At 42.9% G+C, this 26,691-nt stretch overlaps 1 protein-coding gene across 2 annotated transcripts in view; it reads left to right on the top strand.

The window, feature by feature from the left end:
• Positions 1 to 26,691, top strand: part of LOC100485083 (mucin-4-like) — a 75,296-nt gene that overhangs the window by 9,308 nt on the left and 39,297 nt on the right. The window contains exons 4-10 of one of the 2 annotated variants that reach the window (XM_031905823.1): positions 10,084 to 10,128; positions 15,336 to 15,395; positions 15,494 to 15,553; positions 15,826 to 15,885; positions 17,117 to 17,182; positions 17,271 to 17,330; positions 22,794 to 22,841. In XM_031905823.1, coding sequence (XP_031761683.1) covers positions 10,084 to 10,128; positions 15,336 to 15,395; positions 15,494 to 15,553; positions 15,826 to 15,885; positions 17,117 to 17,182; positions 17,271 to 17,330; positions 22,794 to 22,841 — 399 coding nt within the window. The remainder of the gene's footprint in view (positions 1 to 10,083; positions 10,129 to 15,335; positions 15,396 to 15,493; positions 15,554 to 15,825; positions 15,886 to 17,116; positions 17,183 to 17,270; positions 17,331 to 22,793; positions 22,842 to 26,691) is intronic. The other variant, XM_012954018.3, reaches the window with a different exon arrangement.

The raw sequence follows: 26,691 nt of genomic DNA, 5'->3' as shown, positions 1-26,691 counted from the left end.
CTAGTAAAAACTAAATTCACCCCAGAAAGTCATATATTTTTGGAATGTACACATTCCCCCGAATCTAAAATGGGTACCCATGTCTTTCTACTCTAAAGTACCAAGCCACAAAGCTTTCCTAAGTTTGACAATTTTTATGGCATTTCCAAAAATCACCTCAAAACTTTCCCTATGCAGCATCTTATTTTCTACAGGTCATTAGGTACCAAGATAAAACACCCTAAATATGAACCCCACAGGTCTACTGAACAGTTTGATGCCCACTGTACATAGGTTTATCAAAGCACATGGCACTTAGAGACCCCCAAATATACCTTGTGCACACTAATTTCATGGCTTATCTTTACCTAATTCATAAATAGGGATGTAGCGAACTGTTCGCAGTGAACTAATTCGCGCGAACATCGGGTGTTCGCAAGTTCGCGAACTTTCCGCGTATGTTTGCAATTTGGGTTCGCCTTAGCTGGAACCAAATTTTGACCTCTCACCCCAGACCAGCAGATACATGGCAGCCAATCAGGCAGCTCTCCCTCCTGGACCACCCCCCCTGGACCACTCCCTTCCATATATAAACCGAAGCCCAGCAGCCATTTTACATTCTGCCTATGTGTGTTTGAAGAGATAGCGTAGGGAGAGAAGCTGTGCAGGGATTTGAGGGAGAGTTTAGGTAGCTTTGCTGAGTCTGACTAGTGATCTACTTTCTACTGCTCTGTATATAGCTGCTGTGGGCAGCTGCCCTGCTGATCATCTGCTGTAACCCAATAGTCCTTGTAAGGACTGATTTTATTTTCTGATTACTGATACTCTTCTTTTCATTGTGTACTGCAGCTCCGTCTGTGTGTGTTGGAGACAGGTGTGCTGCTCATAGTAGTGCAGCAGCACCAACCACACATGCACATCATTTTTTTTTTAATTTACTTTGCTACTGTAATTTATAGAGCCCAGTGCTATTAGTCTAGCTGTGTTGGGGACTGGTGTGCTGCTCCTAGTAGTTCACCACCAGCACCAACCAGAGATCACTTTTGTTTTATTATTATTATTTTTTTTAATCTTATTATTTAGATATTAGATATATATATTAGATATAGATATTTAGATATTTATTTAGACATTCTGTCTAAAAATAACAATAATAATTCCGTGTCCAGAAACATCACCCACCTGAGTGACGTTTTTCCACCAGCAATACTATATCCACTACTGTATACTTTGCCATTGCAGGCCTTGTTGCCAGTGTCTTCTTCAACCAAGTGCCCTCTAGCTGTGTGAGCTTTTTCACATTCTGTCTAAATAACAATATTAATTCCGTGTCCAGAAACACCCACCTGAGTGACATTTTTCCACCAGCAATACTACTGTATATCCACTACTGTATACTTTGCCATTGCAGGCCTTGTTGCCCACTGTCTTCTCCAACCAAGTGCCCTCTAGCTGTGTGAGCTTTTTCACATTCTGTCTAAATAACAGTAATAATTCTGTGTCCAGAAACATCACCTGAGTGACGTTTTTCCACCAGCAATACTATATCCACTACTGTATACTTTGCCATTGCAGGCCTTGTTGCCCAGTGTCTTCTTCAACCAAGTGCCACCTAGCTGTGTGAGCTTTTTCACATTCTGTCTAAATAACAATAATAATTCCGTGTCCAGAAACATCACCCAAGTTGTTGTTGTTTTGTAAAAATAAAAAAAAAATGCCAGGCAAAGGCAGGCCGCCACGCAGAGGCACTAGGGGCCGTGCTGCTATGATATCCTGTGGCCCTAGGAAATCGACCAGTGTTCCGAAGGCACTTACCCTGAACTCCAAAAATGCTGAAGAGGTAGTTGACTGGCTTACACAGCACACCCCATCCTCTACCATTTCTAACTTTGCCACAACATCCTCATCCTCCTCTGCTATGGGCACCCACGTACCACTTCCTCCACCACCGCCGCCCCTTCTTCACTGGAGTCAGAGGAGTTGTTTTCACATGAGTTTGTTGAACTGAGTGATGTGCAACCATTACTGCCAGAAGAAGATGAAGGAGATGAGGACGTTACACCAGATATCATAATTCAGGCAGGCAACACAACAGAGATGGACATAAGGTGTGATGAGGTCCCCGCTGCTGCTGCCTTCTGTGAGCTGTCAGAAGAAATTGATGCATCTGAGGAGAATGATGATGAGGAGATTGATGTTTTGTGGGTGCCCACAAGAAGAGAGCAAGAGGAGGATAGTTCAGATGGAGAGACGGAGAGTCAGAGAGGCAGGAGGAGAATAAGACTTAGAAGAAGCAGGGACAGCTCCCAGGGAACAGTAGGGCAACAACATGAATCGGCACCTGTGGTCAGCCAGCCAACGCACCCGCCAACTTCTACTGTTACTGCTAGAAAGCCCGCATCAAAAGGCTCAGCAGTGTGGCATTTTTTTAATGTGTGTGCCTCTGACAAAAGCGCTGTAATTTGCAATGAGTGCAGTCAGAAACTGAGTCTTGGGAAGCCCAACACCCACTTAGGTACAACTGCTATGCAAAGGCACATGAACGCCAAACACAAAGCACTATGGGAGCAACACCTCAAAGGCAGCAGCCAAACTCAAAGCCACCCTCCTTCTGGTCCAGCATCTTACTGCTCTACCTCTGCTGTCCTTGACCCGTCTCAACCACCCTCCACTCTGCCTTCCACCTTGACCACCAGTTCCTGCTCATCTGCCCCCAGCCAAGTTTCTGTGAGGGCCATGTTTGAGCATAAGAAACCAATGCCTCCGAGTCATCCCCTTGCCCGGCGTCTGACAGCTGGATTGTCTGCACTCTTAGCCCGCCAGCTTTTACCATACCAGCTGGTGGACTCTGAGGCCTTCCACAAATTTGTAGCAATTGGGACACCGCAGTGGAAGGTACCCAGCCGCAATTTTTTTTCACAGAAGGGAATACCACACCTGTACCAACATGTGCAGAGCCAAGTCACCGCATCTCTGTCATTTAGTGTCGGGGCAAAGGTCCAAATGACTACTGACACATGGTCCTCAAGCATGATCAGGGCAGGTATGTCACCTACACTGCCCACTGGGTGAACCTGGTGATGGCTGGGAAGCAGGGAATGTATGGTTCAACAACAGTGGAGTTGGTGTCACCACCACGGGTTGCATGCGGGTCTGCCACCACCTCTACTCCTCCTTTGCTCTCTAACTCATCTTCTAACTCGTCTTCTAACTTGGCTTCTTCCTCGGCTTGTTCCTCCTCTGCTGCTGTGTCCTCCTCCACACCTGTGCACCCCCAGCTCCCCATAGGCTATTCGACGTGCCAGGTACGCTGTTGTCATGCTGTCTTGGGCATGACGTGCCTGGAAAGCAGAAACCATATCGGGTCTGCACTCCTGTCATCTCTGCACTCACAGGCCGATCGGTGGCTGACCCCACACCAACTGAAAATCGGAAAAGTGGTGTGTGACAACGGAAGCAATCTGTTGGCAGCACTGAGACTGGGCAATTTAACACATGTGCCCTGCATGGCACATGTTCTAAATTTGATAGTCCAACGGTTTGTCTCGAAGTACCCAGGATTGCAGGACATTCTCAGGTAGTCCAGGAAGGTGTCTGGCCATTTCAGACGTTCCTACACAGCCATGGCACGCCTTGCTGACATTCAGCGGTGGCACAAGTTGCCAGTCCGGCGTTTAATTTGTGACAGCCAGACTCACTGGAATTCCATGCTAATGATGTTTGAACGTCTGCTGCAACAACAAAGAGCCATCAACGAATACCTATTTGAACTGGGTGGTAGGACTGGATCTGCAGAGCTGGGGATTTTTTTCCCCCGTTACTGGGTGCTTATGCGCGACGCCTGCAGGCTGATGCGCCCTTTTGATGAGGTCACAAAAATGGTTAGTCGCACCGAAGGCACCATCAGCGACCTAATACCCTTTGCTTTCTTCCTGGAGCATGCCGTGCGATGAGTGACAGATGATGCAATGCAGGGAGAGGTGTCAGAAGTGGAGTCAGGAAGGTGGAGGAGGAAGGTGGCTTTGTGGAGGCAGAAGCCCAACAGGAGCAGGCTTCCTGGGGGGCTTGTGGTCACCTTTTGGGGACCCCTGGTCTTGTACGTGGCTGGGGGGGGGAGACCGTGGTGGATGACGACGTAGTCCTTCATAACGAGGAAGGGGAGATGGATACCTCTACATCTAACCTTGTGAGAATGGGGTCTTTCATGCTGTCATGCCTGTTGAAGGACCCCCGTATCAAGAGGCTTAAGGAGAAGGACCTGTACTGGGTGGCAATGCTACTAGACCCTTGTTACAAGCATAAAGTGGCGGAAATGTTACCAATGTACCACAAGTCCGAAAGGATGCTGCATTTCCAAACCAGCCTGCAAAACATGTTGTACAATGCTTTTAAGGGTGATGTCACTCCACATTCCAGGGGCAGAGGTGCCGGTAATCCTCCCACGAGCACACCTGCAAGGACAATGCACTTTGGCCACTCTGTAATGTCAGACATGCAAAGTTTTTTCAGTCCAAGGCAGCGCCAGGACCCTTCTGGATCCACCCTCAGAGAACGCCTCGACCGGCAGGTAGCGGACTACCTGGCATTAACTGCAGATATCGACACTCTGAGGAGCGATGAACCCCTGGACTACTGGGTGCGCAGGCTTGATCTGTGGCCAGAGCTGTCACAATTTGCCATAAACCTCTTGTCTTGCCCCGCCTCAAGTGTCCTGACCTTTATTAAAATGAATGAGGAATGGATCTCGGAGGGTTACTGCACGCCGGAAGACTTGTTCTGACTCCCCATGCAGCTGTCCTTCTCTGCACGCCGCATGACTCCACACACAGCTGTCCTTTAGCATCCTCCTCCACCACCGTACAAACTAGGGTGCAAATCCTACTGGTTTCATTTTAAGCCAAAGTTTTTGGACAGGTAAATCCTGAGTTTTTCTGTCCTCTGTGCTTGGTACGCTATCTTAGATTTTTTAAAGGTTCTGCCTTGGGAATGGTTGTGATATCATTTATCTAACATATTTTTTCTGTCCTCTGTGCTTGGTACGCTATCTTAGTTTTTTTAAAGGTTCCGCCTGGGGAATGGTTGTGCGGCAACAGCGGCAAAATTGTATCTTTTATGGTCACCACAGGTGATCAATAAAGTAGGACAAAACTGGGCCCACACTGCAGAATCAGTGTTTTTTGGTTCACTTCACTGTACATTGAATTACCTCTGCCTGACCATGCACGTGCGCACAAGCACGGTGACTGCTAAACACACCACTACAGAAATATTCCCACCGACAGGACGAACATCCTGGAGGTGACAAGCAACTAGTAAAAACTATTATTCGCTCACTTGACGGTATCATTAAAGCTTTTTGCGTTTTTTTTTCATTGCAGTAAACGCGGCGTTTTGTCTTTGCGTGTGAACCGGCCGTAACCTTTACACGACTTGATTGGCATGTAGACGCCGGACTTTTTAAAGCAGTTTATTACACAAGTTTAGGAATGTAGTGTGATTTGTGCCCTTTACAGCACAAAACGCAACGCTGTGTCAACAACGTATTTTTGAGAGACATTTTTGCCCTCGATCCCCCGCCGGCATGTCACTGTCCAGGTCGTGGCACCCTTTAAACAACTTTAAAATCAGTTTTCTGGGCAGAAATGGCTTTTCTAGGTTTTAAAGTTCGCCTTCCCATTGAAGTCTATGGGGTTCGCAAAGTTCGCAAACTTTCGCACTTTTTGGCGGAAGTTCGCGAACGGGTTCACGAACTTTTTTTGCGAGGTTCGCTACATCCCTAATCCCAAAGGATCTAAACCTACATCCACCAAGATCATGGCGGCTGCCGCAGCTTACCTGAGATCTCAAAGGGTGTCCATTACTCTACACCTGGATGACCTACTGCTCAAGGCTCCATGCTTCTAAGCAGCCACATCTCAACTGGCAGTGGTCACGAGCACCCTTACCTCCTTAGGGTGGAAGATTAATACCACCAAGCCTCGTCTCATACCATCTCACCGCATGCCCTTCCTGGGCATGATCTTTGACACAGCAGAGCAGAGGGTATTTCTTCCTCCAGAGAAGATCACCAAAATTCAAGACCTCAAGGGATGCCTAATCCAGACACCTCATCCTTCTATTTGGTTTTCCAATCAGGTTCTAGGCTTATGGTCTCCTCCATCGAGGCAGTACCTTTTGCTCAGTTTCACCTCAGGGACTTGCAGTGAAACATCCTAGACCATTGGAAGCAGAAGAGTCTCCTTCAGAGATTCCATCTGCTGCCCAGCACCAAGGTCTGCATAGCCTGGTGGATCAACTCTTCCCATCTACCCACAGGGTGGGGAGCCATCCTGCATCAGTCAGCAGCACAGGGCACTTGGTCAGCCTCAGAAGCCCACCTCCCAATCAACATCCTGGAAATCAGGGCAGTCAGGCTAGTGCTGTACCACTGGCAGAACCAGCTTGTGGGACAAGCAATCAAGGTCCAATCCCACAACGCCACCACAGTGGCTTACCTGTTCATCAGAGAGGCACTGGAAGCCGTTGAGCCTTCAGGGAAGTCACCAAAATTCTGGTATGGGCAGAATCAAGAGACGTATGGCTGTCAGCGGTTTACATTCCCAGCCTTGAAAACTGGCAAGCAGACTACTTAAGCAGGCAACGGCTCGATCCAGAAGAAGGGGTACTCTGCCCCATCATCTTCCAGAGCATTGTGGACCTCTGGGATCTCATGGCCTCCCAGCAGAACCGCAAAGTTCCCCTATTTATGGCCCGGTGCCACGATCCACAGGCCTTTGCAGTAGACGTGCTAACAGCCGAATGGGACTTCGAGTAATCCTAGTGGCTCCCAACTGGCCCAAAATGGCCTGGTTCACTGACCTGGTCGCCCTCAGCAAGGCAGACCCCTGGCGTCTACCTCAACGTCCGGACCTCCTCACACAGGGTCCCATCTGTCACCCCAATCCGGAGTTCCTGAATTTGATGGCATGGCTATTGAGTCCCTAGTGCTCCAAAACAAGGGTTTTTTCCTGGAGGCTATCCAAACTATGATGGCGGCCCAGAAACCAATCTCTTCCAGAGCCTATCACCGCGTGTGGAAGGTCTACAAGTCCTGGTGTGATACAGCTCAACTGCCCTACCAGGAATTTTTGGTTCCTCGACTTCTCTCCTTTCTACAGGAAGGAATGAGCAAGGGTCTCTCTCTGGGCTCCCTTAAGGCCCAGATCTCAGCGCTGTCAGTCCTGTTCCAATGACGCTTGGCTACTATACCTGATGTTATGACCTTCATCCAGGGGGTACACCCACCATTCCATTCTCCACTATAAGACCTGAATCTAGTCCTCTCGGTGCTACAGGGTCCACCCTTTGAACCCCTGGCGACCATCCCACTGATCTAGATCACATGGAAGACCATCTTCCTCCTGGCAATAGCAGCAGCGTGCAGAGTTTCAGAAATCAGTGCCTTATCCCACCAGTATCCCTATCTGATATTTCACCTGGACCAAGCAGTCCGCAGAACTCTTCCAACATTTCTCCCTAAAGTGGTTTCCTCATTCCACATCAACCAGGATATCACCATCCCTTCATTTTGCCCGCTACCATCCTCTCCTAAGGAAAGGGCTCTACACTCCCTGGACCCAGTAAGGGTGCTGAAATTCTATCTGCACCGTACCAAGGAGCTTTGACCCTCCAATTCCTTGTTCATTCTACCCTTAGGTCCCCAAAAAGGCCATCCAGCATCAAAAGCAACCATTTCCCCCTGTATTCGGGAAACCATACATAGGGCATAAATTGCCCGTGGAAAGACGTCATCCCCCCCCACATAAGGGCCCATTCCACCAGGGCCTAGGCACCTCCTGGGCCTTTCCTGGTCACTCCATGTCAACACTTACCTGGATAGCCCCTCCCCTCTGCTCCCATCAAAAGGACCCTCCCCAAAGCTTTAAAAGACCAATCCAACCCCACTCCGGTGTCTAGTAATGAGCTTCTTGAAACTACTGAAAAAGGGTGGGAACCTTGACGTGGAGTGGCCTGGAAAGGAAAATCACAGTGAGTATAATACAATTTTCCCTGGCCACTCCATGTCAACAACATAGCAAGCTAATATCCCTAATTGGGAGGGTAAGAGTTCCTCAAAGGAAGGAAGTCTGTATCCCATAATATGAATCTATTCCAGATACATCCCAAACCAAGTGAAAACCCCACCGTAGGATGTAGAAACAAATACCTGGTATAAACCTGTGAACTCTGAATCTGCCCAGGAATCTGTATTGAAATAGAAGAGGAATGAGCCATGTGAATCGCCAGAGAATGGACTAGAACTCTATAAAAAGGCAAAGTAATGATACCGACCCACATCTGGGGAAAGTGGACCAAACACTTACCGATAAGGAAGGAGGATAGTTACAGACCAGAAGGTCTTCTCACTTCCACTATTTACCAGCACACCTGTAATAATGTGTTCTCTTAGCGATCCCTACTGGAAACAGCTAAAGTAGTAAACACCTGAGGAAAAGAAAGTCAATGACATTCTACAAGTATCAGACCAGAACAAGCTATTACAGCTAGCCATCTTGTATTCCCCTGCAAACATATACATCTTGTAGATACTATGTCTCTCCCCCTGATGTCTACAGAGTGCATAAGGGCCTGCCCATGTCCTAGACCCCAAAACGCATGCACCGTGCCAGGAGTCATGTGGGGAATCATCTAGCTAAACATGATAGACCCAGGGAGAATAACCCACCAAATCCAACCAGTCAAGAGCCTTGTCGGTCCTGTAGGCTCTAAGATGGTACCCTAGACAAAAGCCTACCAAGTGGCCAGTTTTATACCTACCACACATTATTAACAAATGGTTTGCAGATACTAACCCCCAGAGACTACATGCCACCACTGGAAGTGAGCAGTACCTGCCTCTGTGAGGAAGCAGCATGGAGCAAGCATTAGGCAAGGCTGAAACTGATCCCTATCCTATACCCCTGATACCCTGCCCAAACATAATTTGGATGGTACTACGGGATCTGCACACCATAGAATGGGGGTCCAACCATATTACATGCCCACCAAACTAACATTTGCAGAGATGCACTAATACCTCTTACCCATGAGGATACACCCTGAAAAGGATAATAGATTTCATCATGTAGATTGGATCTAGAACCTTTGACTCATTTGCATGCTCTAAAATAAGGGCACCAAACAGGAAGTGAAGACCCAGAAAATAAAGGACTAAACCAACCTTGGACTTGTGAGGAAGGCAGCTGGCTCTGAAACCTGGAATCCTCCATTTAAAGAAAGAAATGATTCCCCAGTATTGGGGCAATAAGGAAAGGAGGCCATAAGGCTCAGGCCGCTAATTAAGTCTGCATCTCCTGATGCTAAGCTAACTGCCACCTCCCTCTCCCATCTGTAAAAATGAAGAGGAGCGTAGGGGCCACACACACCACTACCGCCGGGCGCTTCATAAGCCGGCCCAGTAGGGCACACAGATGGGAGGAACCTGCCCCCAGACCTGCTAACTGCTGCCTGGGAGGGCACATAGATCAAGGACAAACAAGTGATACCTGCCATAGCACCACTGTGCCCTACTGATCTCAGAGCCCAGACATCAAGGACTGGTGGGGGGGTGGGGGGATCAAAGATCTCAAGGACCAAACCCCCCAGTCCCTAGGATGCTTTCAGGCAGCCCTAATGCTTCCCCAAGGCTAAAAAGAAAAATTTCCTTCCAATGGGAGCAAAACAAAAAGTGAGGCAGAAGGACAAAAAAGACACCAGAGTGGAGGTAGGGTTGGGCTTTAAAGCTTTGGGGAGGGGCCTTCTGATGGGAGCAGAGGGGAGGGGCTTTCCCGGTAAGTGTTGACCAGTTGTATTAATATGTAATATGTATTAATATGTAAAATAATCCCCCAACGAGAATCCCAGCTGATGTGAGTAAATCCGGCTCCCTGTTCTCTGTTCCTGCAATTGGAGTTGGGAGCAATAAGCACAGTTTCCCAGCACTGAACAAGTCTGTCCCTTTATCCCCATGTCTGTGCCATATAACTCGATAAATAAACTCGATATTTTTATATATAGTAAATCTGACCCATAATTTCTTTAAATTCATTTGTTTTTATTTTTAAGATACCACATTGCAAGAGACAACAGCCACTGACAGTGCAATTCCAGGTACTTGTTTCAAAATATTCTTATATTCCTATGAAATTTATGAATGTCCAGTATATAAGCAAACATATTTTTTAAAGGTTTTTATTATATTATTTAGTTATATTGTATAGCTGGGTTCTTAGTGAAGGTCCCATTCGTTGTTTACAGTTTTTGATTAGCGATGTAGCGAACTGTTCGCCGGAGAACTAATTCGCACGAAAATCGGGTGTTCGCAAGTTCGCGAACTTTTAGCGAAGTTCACAATTTTGGGTTCGCCTTAGTTGGAGCCAAATTTTGACCTCTCACCCCAGAGCCAGCAGATACATGGCAGCCAATCAGGCAGCTCTCCCTCCTGGACCACCCCCGGACCACTCCCTTCCATATGTAAACCGAAGCCCAGCAGCCATTTTACATTCTGCCTGTGTGTGCTTGTTGAGTTAGCATAGGGAGAGAGCTGTGCAGGGGTTTGAGGGACAGTTTAGGTAGCTTTGCTGACTAGTAATCTACTTTCTACTGCTCTGTATGTAACTGCTGGGGGCAGCTGTTCTGCTGATCTCATCTGCTGTAACCCAATAGTCCTTGTAAGCACTGCTTTTATTTTCTGATTACTGTTACTCTTCTTTTCATTGTGTACTGCAGCTCCGTCTGTGTGTGTTGGAGACAGGTGTGCTGCTCATAGTAGTGCACTAAGCACCAACCACACATTCACATCATTTTTTTTTTATTTGTGTTTTTTTACTTTGCTACTGTAATTTATAGAGCCGAGTGCTATTAGTCTAGCTGTGGGGGACTGGTGTGCTGCTCCTAGTAGTTCACCCCAGCACAAACCAGAGATTTTTTTATTATTATTATTTTTTTTAATTTAAGTTACTGTTCTTTAACGTGTCCAGTGCTGTTTGCTGTTATTCATAGTAGTGCACCAAACACGTTACACATAGTAGTGACATTGCATTGCAATCAAATCACCTGAGCGATGTTTTTCCACCAGCAATAATATATTCCGTATCCAGTACTGCGGCGTTTTGTCTTTGCGTGTGAACCGGCTGTAACCTCTACTTGATTGGCATGTAGACGCCGGACATTTTAAAGCAGTTTATTACACAAGTTTAGAAATGTAGTGTGATTTCTGCCCTTTACAGCACAAAACGCAACGCTGTGTCAACAACGTATTTTTCAGGAAAATTTTTGCCCTTGATCCCCCTCCTGCATGCCACTGTCCAGGTCGTGGCACCCTTTAAACAACTTTAAAATCAGTTTTCTGGCCAGAAATGGCTTTTCTAGGTTTTAAAGTTCGCCTTCCCATTGAAGTCTATGGGGTTCGCAAAGTTCGCAAAAGTTTGCACTTTTTGGCGGAAGTTCGTGAACGGGTTCGCGAACTTTTTTTGTGAGGTTCGCTACATCTCTATTAGTGATGAGCAAATTTTTTCACCAGGCATGGATTCGCAGCAAATTTCCGCATTTCGCCACTGGCGAATTGAAACTTCTGTGAAAATTCGCCATGGAAAAATTTGTTGCAAGGAAATTTTTTTGTCGCACGTCAACTTGGGCACGGACGTGTAAAAAAAAGGGCGTAGTCACGTCGAAAAAAAGGCACAGTCGCATCAAATTGGGTGCGGTCGAGTCAAAAAAAGGTGCAATCATGTCAAAAAAGTGGCTGACAAAAAAGTAGTCGCAGGTGACAAAAAAGACCTGAGCGGCAAAAATTTTTTGCATCAAATGCGTTTCACAAATTTTTTTACCATTTCGCTGATTTTTTTGGACGAAACGGGACAGATTCCCTCATCACTATTTACAGTATTTCATGATACACCGGGGCTAATTTACTAACCATCAATTTTTTTTTAAAACTCGATTCGTATTTTTAAAAAAAAAAAAAAGTCACAAAGAACAAATGCTGCAACTTATCTGAGATTTACTATGCATCTAAGCGGCTAAAAATCTGAATTTGACAATTTACCAGATTAAATTTACCAAGTTCATGTACTGTAGAAGGTTCCTGCCCTTTCCTTGAATTTTTGTCTGTCTCAAAACTTTACAGATTTCACAGGGGTTTTGCCTGAAAATCCCAACTTTTTCTAATTATTGCAGTGACAATTCAATAAAGTTGGGTTTTTTATTACCACTTGATCTCGTAGCAATTTTTCCTTGCAACTTTTTTTAGTAAATATCAGACATTCAGGAAAACGTATTTAGTTAAATTGGGAAATAATTTATTTTTAGAAATGATGATGTTTTAGTAAATCTGCCCCATTATGTGACTATTAGTGATGAGTGAATTTTTTCACCAGGCATGGATTTGCAGCGAATCAACAAATTTCGTTGTGTGTCAAATTGGCCACGTTCATATCAAAATTGGGCACGTCAGACAAAAAAAAGCGTGGGCGATAAAAAAAAAAAAAGATGCGGATGACAAAAAATTGCGCGCCAAATGTGTTTCGCGAATTTTTTGGCGTAGCATAACGGGACAGATTCGCTCATCACTACTGTGACTATGTAACAGATATGTTATTTTGAATTTTACCTGTAAATCTATAGCATCTCTTATTCTACCTGAGTGGATAGTGATGGGCGAAGTTTTTCACCAGGCATGGATTCACAGTGAATTTCTGTGTTTCGCCATTGGCAGATTTTTTTTGCTAAACGGGCGCCAAAATTTGCCACAGAAATTTTTTTTTTATGTTGCTTGTGTTGCTCCCCAAGTCTTTTTACATTTGACTGTGGCTCACTAGTAAGAAAGGTTGGGGATCCCTTGCGTAGAACCACTGGGTCTGCAATTCTTCATGTGGCCAGGCTGGTAGCTACTGTATATTGGTATCTCCCTGATATATTTGTCAGATAAGTCCTTAAGGGAACAGGACTATAACATGGATAGGAAAATGACACCAGGAGAACCACAATGTGGGCTTCTACCAATTCTTTTGAGCTCAAAATATAATAAAAGGGTAAACATAATTAAACCATGGTTTAAAGGCTACACAATTAGTTATGAACACATCTGTCTGGTTTTGCTTTGCCGAAAAATTCAGGAAACTGCTGAAAAATTCAGGAAACGGCAAGAAATTTATGCGCAACATTTTTATGCACGTCAAATTTTTACACTCGAAAATTTGGGAGAACCCCGCACTAAAGCTTACTGAGTGGGTGCACTTGAATGTATTCACAAATTGATTTTATTAAGGAAAAAAGCACACACTTGATCAAGGCACACCACTGTGGAACTATAAAATTCAAATAAGTTTTATTTAATTCACTTTAAAAACGATTTTAAAAAACATACAAGGGAAAAGGAAAGGTTAAAATAAAGAATAACCTTGTGTCTGTTCGAATTGATGTAGTATCAACTTCAATAGTTACAAACCGGATTCGTATGTTACAAGTATCAAAATAATGTAACAACTTAGGGACTAGGCTTTTCCTCTGCAATTGCTACTATATTATCAACAACTTTAGATATCTCCCCACTGGGAGTAAAAGTAATCACCCTGAGTCTCCCATTATCATCTACAATCGGTAAGTATTAACAGGATAAAGTCTCCCTGGATCAAGTCGGGGTTTAGTAACCAATATATCATTCATAGATTATTTGGCATTCCACTACTCTCATGATATAATAAATCAGAAATGAACCAAATAAAGGACCCAGTGAGTTGTAGTTCAAGCTACTATATCCAGCTAACACCTGATCCGATTCTGATTCCACCAGTGGTTAAATCAACACCAACGGTAAGTATAAATTATTTAGCAGAAAGTCGGGCACAACTATTACGGAGGTCAGCGCAGGCTTGTATTGGTATACATAGATTGTAGATCAGGGGTAGGGAACCTATGGCTCTGGAGCCAGATGTGGCTCTTTTGATGGCTGCATCTGGCTCGCTGCCAAATCTTTAATAACAAAAAATGACGGGGGGGCGTGGCCTGCGCTCAGTGGATTGAAGACGTGTTCTAAGCCTTAGAACGAGTCTTCTATCCGCCGAGCGCAGGCCACGCCCTCCTCCGCATCGCATTCAGCATCCTTGGGACCCACCCTACCTTGCCCCGCAGCCAAACATATTGTATGGCTCTCACGGAATTACATTTTAAAATATGTGGCGTTTATGGCTCTCTCAGCCAAAAAGGTTCCCGACCCCTGTTGTAGATGATAATGGGAGACTCAGGGTGATTACTTTTACTCCCAGTGGGGAGATATCTAAAGTTGTTGATAATATAGTAGCAATTGCAGAGGAAAAGCCTAGTCCCTAAGTTGTTACATTATTTTGATACTTTACAACTATTGAAGTTGATACTACATCAATTCGAACAGACACAAGGTTATTCTTTTATTTATTTTTTTAAAATCGTTTTTAAAGTGAATTAAATACAACTTATTTGAATTTTATAGTTCCACAGTGGTGTGCCTTGATCAAGTGTGTGCTTTTTTCCTTAATAAAATTTTTACACTCAACTTTTTTTCTTACTCCAAATGCATTAAAGTCAATAGGCGTTTTTTTTTTTTGTAGCTGTGAGTTTTTTGTCCTGATTTTTTTCTTGCCATTTTTTTAACTTGGTGACTTATTTTTATCTCTCATACTTTTTTGCCTTGATAAAAAAAAAAATTTTGCAGCAAATTTTTGCTGCAATTTTTCAAAAAAAATTCACCAATGGCGAAATGTGGAAATTTTGCGTCGACTCCATGCCTTGGGAAGGAATTTGTGCATCACTATCCAAAATACCAGAGACAACATTCACTGCTAGTGATGCGCAAATCTGTCCCATTTTGATTCGCCATAAAATTCGCGAAACTCATTTGTCGTGCGATTTTTCTTGTCGTCCGTGTCTTTTTTGTCGCCTGTGTCTATTTTTTGTCACCCGCGCTTTTTTGAAGCGACCGCGCCCAATTTTGATGCAACTACGCCTTTTTGTTGACGCACCTTATTTGACACAGCCACACCCTTTTTGATGCGACCGCGCCCAATTTGACACGCACCAAAAAAAATTGCATGACAATTTTTCCACGCAAATTTTCACAGAGATTTGGAGAAACAATTCGCCAATGGCAAAATGTGGAAATACGCTGCAAATCCATGCCTGGCAAAAAAAATTCACTCATTCACTGCATTCCTTACAAGGGAAACACCTACAGGTGCTAATTATTCCATTTATCTGTTCTCGTGAAACCACGTTCAGTATCTAAAATACAATTTGTAAAATTGTGAAAATTGAGTTTTTTGCTTTTTTTTTTTTTTTTTAAGAGAGCACAACACCAGAGACTGTATTCACTGAAAGTGGTATCACAACCGAAACACAAACAGGTACTTTATATATTATATTTTCCTATTCTTCTGAAAACATCAAATTTATTGGCGGTTATTAAGCGGTAAATATTATTTTTTATTTTATTATTTTAAAGGCGCCACGATACCAGAGACAACATTCACTGAAAGCGACACTACAACAGAAATCTATACAGGTACTTTATTTTTCTTGTTATTTTGAAAATTTATATCAAATATATTGCATAACCCTAAGGGGCACATTTATCAACGTATGATTGAGTCTGAATACAAAAAATATATATAATAGTAGTTTTTCTCATTTATAGAACTGTGCGTATTTTCTGCAATTTTTTCTCTGATCATCAGAAATTATCGTATCTAATCCGAATTTTACCCATGTCGGGATTCGAATTCATACTTTGATGAATCTGCCCCTCAATATAATTTTTTTTAAATTATTTTACAGGCACCACGGTACCTGAGACAACATTCACTGAAAGCGACACTACAACAGAAATGTATACAGGTACTTTATTTTTTCCTATTCTTTTAAAAATTCATGTCAAATATATTGCATAACCCTAAGGGGCACATTTATCAAATACAAAAAAATTGTATTTTTTCTAAGTTTTCACACTGTGCGTATTTTCTGCAATTTTTTTTTAAGTTGTGTGACTTTTTCATACTTCGCGACAAAATTTACGCGACAAAATCGTATTTGTCGCACCAAGTAGGAAAGTTTCAGATTCATTCAAGCTTCGGTATTGTGAATTTCCTTGGGCCGGGTTGGAGCTGCAGAGTGCCATTGAGCCCTATGGGAGACTTTCCTTGGGCCAGGTTGGAGCTGCAGAGTGCCATTGAGCCCTATGGGAGGCTTTCCTTGGGCCGGGTTGGAGCTGCAGAGTGCCATTGAGCCCTATGGGAGACTTTCCTTGGGCCAGGTTGGAGCTGCAGAGTGCCATTGAGCCCTATGGGAGGCTTTCCTTGGGCCGGGTTGGAGCTGCAGAGTGCCATTGAGCCCTATGGGAGGCTTTCCTTGGGCCGGGTTGGAGCTGCAGAGTGCCATTGAGCCCTATGGGAGGCTTTCCTTGGGCCGAGTTGGAGCTGCAAAGTGCCATTGAGCCCTATGGGAGACTTTCCTTGGGCTGGGTTGGAGCTGCAGAGTGCCATTGAGCCCTATGGGAGACTTTCCTTGGGCCGGGTTGGAGCTGCAGAGTGCCATTGAGCCCTATGGGAGACTTCCCTTGGTCCGGGTTGGAGCTGTAGAGTGCCATTGAGCCCTATGGGAGACTTTCCTTGGGCCGGGTTGGAGCTGCAGAGCGCCATTGAGCCCTATGGGAGACTTTCCTTGGGCCGGGTTGGAGCTGCAGAGTGCCATTGAGCCCTATGGGAGACTTTCCTTGGGCCAGGTTGGAGCTGCAGAGTGCCATTGAGCCCTATGGGAGGCTTTCCTTGGGCCGGGTTGGAGCTGCAGAGTGCCATTGAGCTTATGGGAGGCTTCCAAATCATGCACTGAAGGTTCAATGTCAGAAAGGTTTTCACACCGTTTACGATTGTTTAGATATGAAAATTTTGTGACTTTCGGATCGGCAATATGATATTATCATGACTAATAGGATTTTTTCGTAAGCATTTTCGTGACATTTCCGATCATCAGAAATTATCGTATCCAATCTGAATTTTACCCATTTCGGGATTCGAACTTATACTTTGATGAATCTGCCCCTCAATATAATTTTTTTAAAATTATTTTACAGTCACCATAATACCAGAGACAAAGAGACCAGAGACTAAAAGCGACATTACAACAGAAATATTTACAGGTTTTTTATTTTTTCTTATTCTTTTGAAAATTCATGTCAAATATATTGCTTAACAGTAAATATAATTTTTTAAAAAATTAATCTACAGGAACCACAATACCAGAGACAGCATTCACTGAAAGCGACACTACAACAGAAATGTATACAGGTACTAAATAGAATGGGACCACCAATGTATAAAACTCTGCCACTATATAGTCTTGGAATTCCTCTGTGACTTATTGAAACCAAGAATAAACTAATTTTCTCTAAAATTACAAATGCCAAGTGATTTATTAAAACAGCCTTTTTTTAAAAAAAAAAATCATGAATGAAAAAAAAACACCATGGAAAAACGTTAAAAAAATGAGACTTTTTGAAAAAATTTCCCCCTACTGCAAAAACATAAGGATATTTATTAAAACAGCCTTTTTAAAAAAAAATGATGAATGAAAAAAAAAACATGGAAAAACGTGAAAACGGGACTTTGGAAAAATTTCCCCCCTACTACAAAAACATAATGAAAGTTACATCATAACATCCGAAAGTTATGTTTTTGCAGTAGGGGGAAATTTTTTTCAAAAATTCACATTTTTTCACGTTTTTCCATGGTTTTTTTTTTCATTCATGATTTTTTAAAAAGGCTGTTTTAATAAATCACTTGGCATTTGTAATTTTAGAGAAAATTAGTTTATTCTTGGTTTCAAAAACCACAAAGATGAGTGTTGATAAATGGACCTTTAAGCTAATAAATAAAGTTGTGTGAGAACATTCGTTTCTTATTAGTGATGAGTGAATCTGAGATTGAATCTGAGATTTTTGCCGTTTCATGAATCTTTTGAAAGAATAGCAAATTTTTCAGTGAATCAAAACTTCGCCAAAAGGGAAAAATGTTGCGTGACAGAAAAAGAATTGTTGCCTGCGACAATGTGTTTGACGCGAGAGACAATTCTTTTTGATGCGAGAGACAATTCTTTTTGACGCGAGAGATAATTCTTTTTGACATGCAACAATAAGTTTAATGCAAGACAATTATTTTGATGAGAGACAATTCTTGGGATGAGAGACAGTCCTTGTGATGAGAGAGACAATTCTTTTTGACGCAAGATAATTCTTTTGACATGAGAGACAATTCTTTTTGATGCAAGAGACAATTCTTTTTGATGCAAGAGACAATTCTTTTTGACGCGAGACAATTCTTTTTGACGCGAGACAATTCTTTTTGACGCGAGACAATTCTTTTTGACGCGAGACAATTCTTTTTGACGCGAGACAATTCTTTTTGACGCGAGACAATTCTTTTTGACGCGAGACAATTCTTTTTGATGCGAGAGACAATTCTTTTGACATGCAACAAGTTTAATGCGAGACAATTCTTTTGACACTTGCAACAATTTTTGGCCGAGTGGCGAACTTTTCCGCGGTGAATTTTGTCACTCATTTTTTTAAAAAAAAATCCCCAATGCCGAAATGCGCAAATCCATGCCTGGCGAATTTTTTTCGCCCATCGCTATTCCTTATGCAATTTTACTTAGCAGGTTTTACTTGCTTGGCATTATAGTATATTTCTAGTGATGAGTGAATCTGTCCTGCAAAATTCTCGAATCTTTGAAAAGAAAAATCTGCAAAATGCCAATAATGTCGCGCATCTAAAAAATTGTTGTGTGTGTCATTTTTTTTGACATGTCCAACAATTGTTTGATGCACACGTCAAAGAAATGAAGCACACAATTTTTTTTTTACATGTGTCATTTTCTTTAGGCGCAACACAATTTTTTTTTACGTGGATGACAATTTTTTGACACACAGCAAATTTTGACGCCTGTTTCACCTGTGAAACATGGAAATTCACCACAAATCCATGTCTGTCAAATTATTTTGCCCATCACTATATATTTCTAATTATTAATAGAACGGGGCTGTTTCACTTTGAAGAAAAAATCATAAATTGTCAAAACTGCATTGGAGTCAATGAGCGTTTTTTTTCCCCAGCACAAAAAATGAGAATTTCACTTACCTCTTATCGTAAATTCCATTTCTCTAGTCCCGACATGTCAGTACACATGGGCAGTATAGCCCCCACAGCTAGGAGGTAGGTATATACCAAAGCCAATCAAAATTAACCCTTACCTATAAGACCATGTGACTTCCTCCTCACCATTGTTATACATTTGCCAAGCAATACAAGAACCAAATAATTGGGATGGGAAACCCCGTACTGACATGTCAGGACTAGAAGAAATGGAATTTACGATAAGAGGTAAGTGAAATTCTCATTTTCTTCTTCGTCCCTTCCATGTCAGTACGCATGGGATCTACCAAGCCATGCCCCTAAAAAGTAAGGGGTGGGAATAATAATATCAACAGATGCTAAAAACAAAATCAAGCATCACAAGAAAAAACTGACCATTCCCTGCTACAAGAATCCTCTCAGGGACCAGAGGGATTTCCACACTATGGTTGCCATAAACATCCAAACCCGGCTCGGGAGGATCCTAAGCCAACAAGAAGAAAACGGTGACAATCATAACTCTGGCACTGGGCAGCTCACTGGTGTTACCAGCCCAGCAACAACCGACCAGTTAACCACAACTCTGATGCATTATCCACTAGAGCTGCCTCCATGCCCCCGATCCTTAGCACTAACCTGGGGCCCTAGAAAAATAATTGCGATCCACAAGCATCTAGCTCCAAAGCACATTGCTATCAGCTTAAATTGGTGTTGACAGCCATCAAACTCAACAACCACCAGAGATCAGCAAAAGATAATCCAAGCACAGATCTGAATCTGAATCACAAGGAAGTTGAAACCCAACTTCCTACCACTCACTGTAGCTACCAACTTTGAGAGGCTACCTAATCAGCAATGTTAGGGCCAGGTTTAGGTACTGTACACAACCTGCAGATGGAAGATCAGCTAACCAGTATAACATGACTGGAATCAACTGGAAATCATGCATGGAACAACTGGTGCACAGCCAGCCCATACTCAATGCACCAGCTAACCACCCTGCATGAAAGTCAGAGAAGAGCCATATACTATGCATGCTAAACAACCAGTGGACAAACCAAACACCCTGCCAGCAAAGGACTGGTGAACATGCCAAGAAAAGCACTGGTGGGCATGCCAACTGCCATCCCTGCATGCAAGACCCCAGAGTGAAAGACAGCTAGCACACAAGCAATAGCAATAAGCTAGCGCTGTTCTTGCAATACATGACTTTCAAGAGAACTTAAAACCTGCAACCACTGATGCACTGGTCAGATACTGTAACTGCAAAGAAACCTGTCCCCAAACTAGCCACTGCTAGTAAGGAGTGGAATACAAGGTGAAAAACAAGCACCCACACATGCCAAGAAAGCAGGTAGACAGCCACAAGCGCCAAGGCCCACCATGACATGAACCAAAGACCATATCAAAGGCAGACAACCACATGCCTGCACCAAGGACCACAGCATGACTGGCATCCATATACGCCAAGGACTAAAGCCAAGGCCAGCAGCCACCTGTGCCAAGGACCACAACAAAACTGGCAGCCTCATGTACAATTGACAGCATCCTATGAGCCTAAGTTCATAACCAGGGCCAGTCTCCCTGAGAGCCAAAGGACAGAAAACAGGGCTAGTTGCCAAGCAAACCAAGGCTAAAACCGGGGTCAAATGAGCCACAAACCAGGACCAAAGGCCAAAACTGGAACCAACGGCCAAGCAAGCCAAAGGCCAGAACCAGAGCCAACAGCCAAGCGAGCCAAAGGTCAAAACTGGAACCAATGGGCAAGCAAGCTAAAGGCCAAAATCAGATCCCACTGCCGAGCAAGCCAAAGGACAGAACTGGGAAAAATGGCCAAGCAAACCAGAAGACAGAACCAGTGGCCAAGTGAGCTAAAAGCCAGAGCGGAAGAAGCAGCCAAGTGAGTCAAGGCCAGAACCAGGGCCAGCGACCAAGCAAAGAAAATGGCCAAACCAAGGACCAGTGGCCGCTCAAGCCAACAAGGACCAGCAGACAAGCAAGCCAGAGTCCAAAACAAGGACCAGCAGGCAAGCCTATAGCAAAAATTCTGCTGCCAGGGGTGAGAGGCAGTAGCAAAGCAAGCCAAAAGCCATAACCAGGAACTGCAGCCAAGGGAGGCAAAAGCCATAAACACAACCAACAGCCAAACAAGCCAAAGACCATAATCAGGGCCAACAGACACACAAGGCAAAGTCAATGACAAGGATCAGCAGCCAAGCAAGCCAAGGCTATAGCAGAAAGTCTGATGCCAGGGGTCAGAGGCAGTAGACAGATGAGCCAGAAGCCATAAGCAGGAACTGCAGCCAAGTAAGGCAAAGGCCATAGACAGAACCAATGGCCAAGCAAACCAAAAACCATAATCACAGCCAGGGTCAACAGGCACACAAAGCAAGGCCCAAAACAAGGAACATCAGTCATGCAAGCCAAGAGACATAGCAAAAAACTGGCTAACAGGGACCAAGACCAGTGGCCACGCTGACCAGATGCCATAACCAGGACAAGGACCAACAGGCACGTAAGCAAAGGCCATAGCAAAAGCCGGCAGTCATGCAAAATGACAGTCACATAGCAATCAAACATTTACTAATGTTGGCTCCTATCATGCTAGCAGACAGAAATATACCTGTAAACACACCAGAAAGAAAAAGGAGTTGTTGAACTACATACCTGGTAGGAAAAAAATGCCTTTTAAGCCAAAGACCAAACCAGGGCCTGCAGAGATAAAATAAGCAGGAAAAAGGTACACCACTGCCACAGCAGAAACCCCAGTTAAACCAGGAAGCCCCTGATGAAATAAGAGCTGCTATGCCTGCTGTGTCTGCACAGTAGATTTGACTCACAAGGAATTCTACATATATGAAATAGCAATAACAAGGAGCCCAAGAAGCATACAAGCACCTAACAAGATAAACACTGGCTTGTAGGTAAAGGCAAACTCCAGTCAGAACCCTGGGGAAGGGTTGGTTATAAGGTTCAGACTCCCTGTGAGAAAAGGAGACACCATACTGCTACAGCAGTAGCAGTAGTCTGATATCAGTCTTCAAAGGCTCAAAACACCATAGGAAAAATGAGACTTAATTGATCACAGGCAGGAATGTGGAAATACCCACGCCTGTATACTTTCCCACTAAGCAGCTGTTTGCATACTGTGCATACATGGGAATAGAGCAGGGGGCTATTTTAGCACAAGGCTAGGACCATGGGTATGCCCACACCTGCATTTCTTCCCAATAGGTGACAGTTTGCTTACCTTACTTATTGGGGCATCAGGTAAAATCTTCTCCATTACCTGGGAATCATCCCTCTATGTATACACAGAGGTAAAAAATAAAATAAAATGACAAAAACAAAAGAAAAATCAAACTGTGAAATCACAAAATGGTGAGGAGGGAGATCCTACCTCCTGTTCAGTAGGACAAAAAATAACAATGGTGAGGAGGAAGTCACATGGTCTTATAGGTAAGGGTTAATTTTGATTGGCTTTGGTATATAGGTCCTACCTCCTAGCTGTGGGGGCAATACTGCCCATGCATACTGACATGGAAGGGACAAAGAAGAAATACAATTACTGCACAAGCAAAGTTCATATAAGATTTACCTTTTTGTTTCTTTTTTTTCTAGCACACAGCGCAATGCAACAAACAACAAATGAGATCATAAACGGAAATGGTAATAAACTTTATATGTCTTTCTAAATATGTCATTATGGGGTGGGTTCCAGTACTTAAAGCAATACTGTCATGGCAAAAACACAAACAGATGTTTTTATATTTAATTTTAAAATGTCACATGGGGCTAGCCATATTCTTCATTTCCCAGGGTGCCACACCCATGTGACCTGTGCTCTGATAAACTTCACTCACACTTTACTGCTGCGCTGCAAGTTGGAGTGATATCCCCCCCCTCACCCCCAGCAGCCGATCAGCAGAACAATGGGAAGGGAGCAAGATAGCAGCTCCCAGTAGGTATCAGAATAGCACTCAATAGTAAGAAATCCAAATCCGGATTGGGACTCCTCCAGTTACATGGGAGTAGGAGAAACAATAGGTTAGCTGAAAGCAGTTCTAATGTGTAGCGCCGGCTGAAAGCTCAGACTCAGGCACACTTTACTGCTGCGCTGCAAGTTGGAGTGATATCCCCCCTCACCCCAGCAGCCGATCAGCAGAACAATGGGAAGGGAGCAAGATAGCAGCTCCCAGTAGGTATCAGAATAGCACTCAATAGTAAGAAATCCAAGTCCGGCTTGGGACTCCTCCAGTTACATGGGAGTAGGAGAAACAATAGGTTAGCTGAAAGCAGTTCTAATGTGTAGCGCTGGCTGAAAGCTCAGACTCAGGCACAATGCACTGAGATGGCGCCTCCTATAGACTAACTAGCCAGGCTTTCAGGCTTCTTGATTGGCCAGCTGAATCTAATCAGTTCGATCTGGTCAGTCCGTAGCATTTACTCTGCTACAGGTATTAATGCTCAGCCCAAGGGAAACCTTTGCACAAACACTATAATTCTATTACTGTTCCTACAACATTTATTTATACGTTATACAAAAGGCAAATTGTACTTTTATGGGAATGTGCAAGTGGATTCCCTAAAGTTATTGTTTAACTACAACTCCCAGCATCCCCTGCAGCTCACTTAGCATGTAGGTTTCACATCGCTGGGTCTTGGAGCTAAATAACTCGATTGCTGCTGCTCAAAAAAGATAAAGCAAGTGATATGTTGGTTATTTAGGAAAAAAAAACATGAAAAAAAGCAAAAAATTATGTTTAATGTGTTTGTTAGTGAGGGAGAGGGACAGACAATATAAGGGGGAATGGGGTTGAATTTTTTTACCTTCTTCAAAGTCTTTTCCAGGGTTTCTATCAGATAGGAAAGATGGGCAGGTAGGGGTTAAAGTTTATCTGTCAGTCAAGAATGGTTGGGCCCCTCCCCTCTCTGTCAGAACTGAGGCAAGTTGAGCAGGTTCCCAATTATGATAGTTCCCCTTTAATTCCATATGAACTGCCTGGGCAACACAGATCTCCATCGGAACTATTCCTTTAGAACATAATGGGATCATTTACTGACAGCGGGGCAGGGTGCAAAGGGCAGTTCTGTACCTCTTCTCACCCACATTTACACATCTGCCCTCTGCTTGTCTAATCGATTCATAAAACTAGAATTCATATTTTTCTGTTTTTTAAAAAAACTCAAAATTTTATATACGGGTAAATGTAATTTTTCAAATTATTATATTAAAGTCACCACAGCGATACCCACAGGTACTGTATATTATATATCTCTCTATTCTTATGAGATGTTTCTATGCCCAGTATACAGTATTTATATGTTATAAACATATTTATAGATTTGTTAAGGCAACAACAACAGAGAAAGCAAACACTAAACATGAAATACATATAAGTAATAACCATTTACCCCCATACGTAATACAAGACCATTTTGAACAGGTAATACAACTTTTTTTCATAACTTACTGAACATTTAGCGCAAAAAAAAATCAGATTGGTTTTGCCGCTGTTTACAATCGTTCGGTACAAAAATTTCATGACTTTCGGATCGCCAATACGATATTATCATGACTAATACATTTTTTTTCTGAAGCATTTTCATGATATTTGCGATCTTCAGAAATTTTCGTTCCCAATCCGAATTTTTCCCATTCGGAATTCGAACTCGTGTTTTGATAAATCTGCCCCATAGGGGGGCATTTACTAACTGTTGGATTTTTTTCTTTTTCTGGTTGGGATTTTTAGCGTGAAAAAAAGTTGCAACTTTTTTGAGATTTACTATGCGTGCAAACGGCTAAAAAATCCGAATTCAACCATTCGCCAGTAGTGATGAGCGAATTTTTTGGCCAGGCATGGATTTGCAGCGAATTTCCGCATTTCGACATTGGCAAATTGTTTTGCGAAACGTCCGTGAAATTTTGGCGTGGAAAAATTTGTTGCGCGGATATTTTTTGTTGTGTGTCAAATTGGGCGCGGTCGCATAAAAAAAGCATGGGCGACAAAAAAATAGACATGGGCGACAAAAAAAAATCATGTGACAACGATTTCGCGAATTTTTCTCCTTTTTGCGAATTTTCTTGCCATTTCGCAAATTTTATATCGAATTGAAACAGGACAGATTGGCTCATCACTATTTGCCAGCTAAAACCTGCTGAGATCATGTAGAAGCCAATGGCCGACATCCCTTCCCTGTCCTGAAAGATCTTTCTTTTGCCTCAAAACTTTAGAGGTTTCGGATCATTGACACTGGTTTGGTGCGTCAATTTGCAAAATTCTAGTTTCCGGGGTGACTATTTAAAAAAAGTCACAATTTCAGCAACTTTTTCCCCCACTTTGTCTTTTTTTCAGCTCAGATTTTTAAGTACATGTTAGACATTCGTGGAAATGAGTTTAGTCAAATTTAAAAAAAAAAATAAAAAAAGAATGGGTAATGTTGGCGTTTTAGTAAATCTGCCCCCTGTGATATTGGCCATAAGATATTCTATTTCAAAGTTATTTGAAGAAAAAAGAAATGTCCGAACTGTTCTGGGATTCTCTCTATTGATATAGAATATAATAATGTATGTAATACTGTACATATGATATTTATTATGATATTGGGACTTACTGGGCAAGAACCTTATATTATATTGACCCGGTTTTGTAGGAGAAGTAACATGACCAAAAATACCCAATCATTGTGGACTATTGGATCTGTGATGTTCAAAACAGTCCAGTTGCCTAATGATACAAAAAGCAGCAATTTAGCAGGATTTTGCAATTGGACTGATTTGAATAAGCAGATTCTTAAAGAAATTATCAACTTCCAATGGCTAAAAATCTGAATTTGACCATTTGCCAGTAGTGATGAGCGAATTATTTCGCCAGGCATGGATTTGCAGTGAATTTCAGCATTTCGGCATTGGCGAATTGTTTCGCAAAACTTTGCGAAATTTGGCGCAGAAAAATTTGTTGCATAGAATTTTTTTGTCAAAAAAAGCGCGGTCGAGTCAAAAAAGCGCGGATGACAAAAAAAAAAATAGATGCGGGTGACAAAAAAGAAGGACCTCTGCCATTGGCTTCTACAGCAAGTTTTAGCTGGCGAATGGTCAAATTCAGATTTTTAGCCGTTTGCATGCATAGTAAATCCTGAAAAAGTTGCAACTTTTTTTCCCCGCTAAAAATCCCAACCAGAAAAAGAAAAAAAATCCAACAGTTAGTAAATGCCTCCTTTGGGGCAGATTCATCAAAGTATGAGTTTGAATCCCAAAATGGATAAAAGTCGAATTAAACACAAAAATTTCTGATGATCAAAAATTATAGTTTCCGGGGCGACGATTCAAAAAAAGTCACAATTTCGGCAACGTTTTCCCCCACTCTGTCTTTTTTTCAGCTCAGATTTTTAAGTACATGTCAGACATTCGTGGAAATGAGTTTAGTCAAATTTAAAAAAAAATCAAAAAGAATGGGTAATGTTAGAGTTTTAGTAAATCTACCCCCTATGATATTGGCCATAAGATATTCTATTTCAA

The sequence above is a fragment of the Xenopus tropicalis genome, chromosome 7, assembly GCF_000004195.4.
Source record: "Xenopus tropicalis strain Nigerian chromosome 7, UCB_Xtro_10.0, whole genome shotgun sequence".
Taxonomy (NCBI): domain Eukaryota; kingdom Metazoa; phylum Chordata; class Amphibia; order Anura; family Pipidae; genus Xenopus; species Xenopus tropicalis.
Note: the sequence above shows the minus strand (reverse complement) of the source record. Positions and strands in the feature narration are given on the sequence as shown.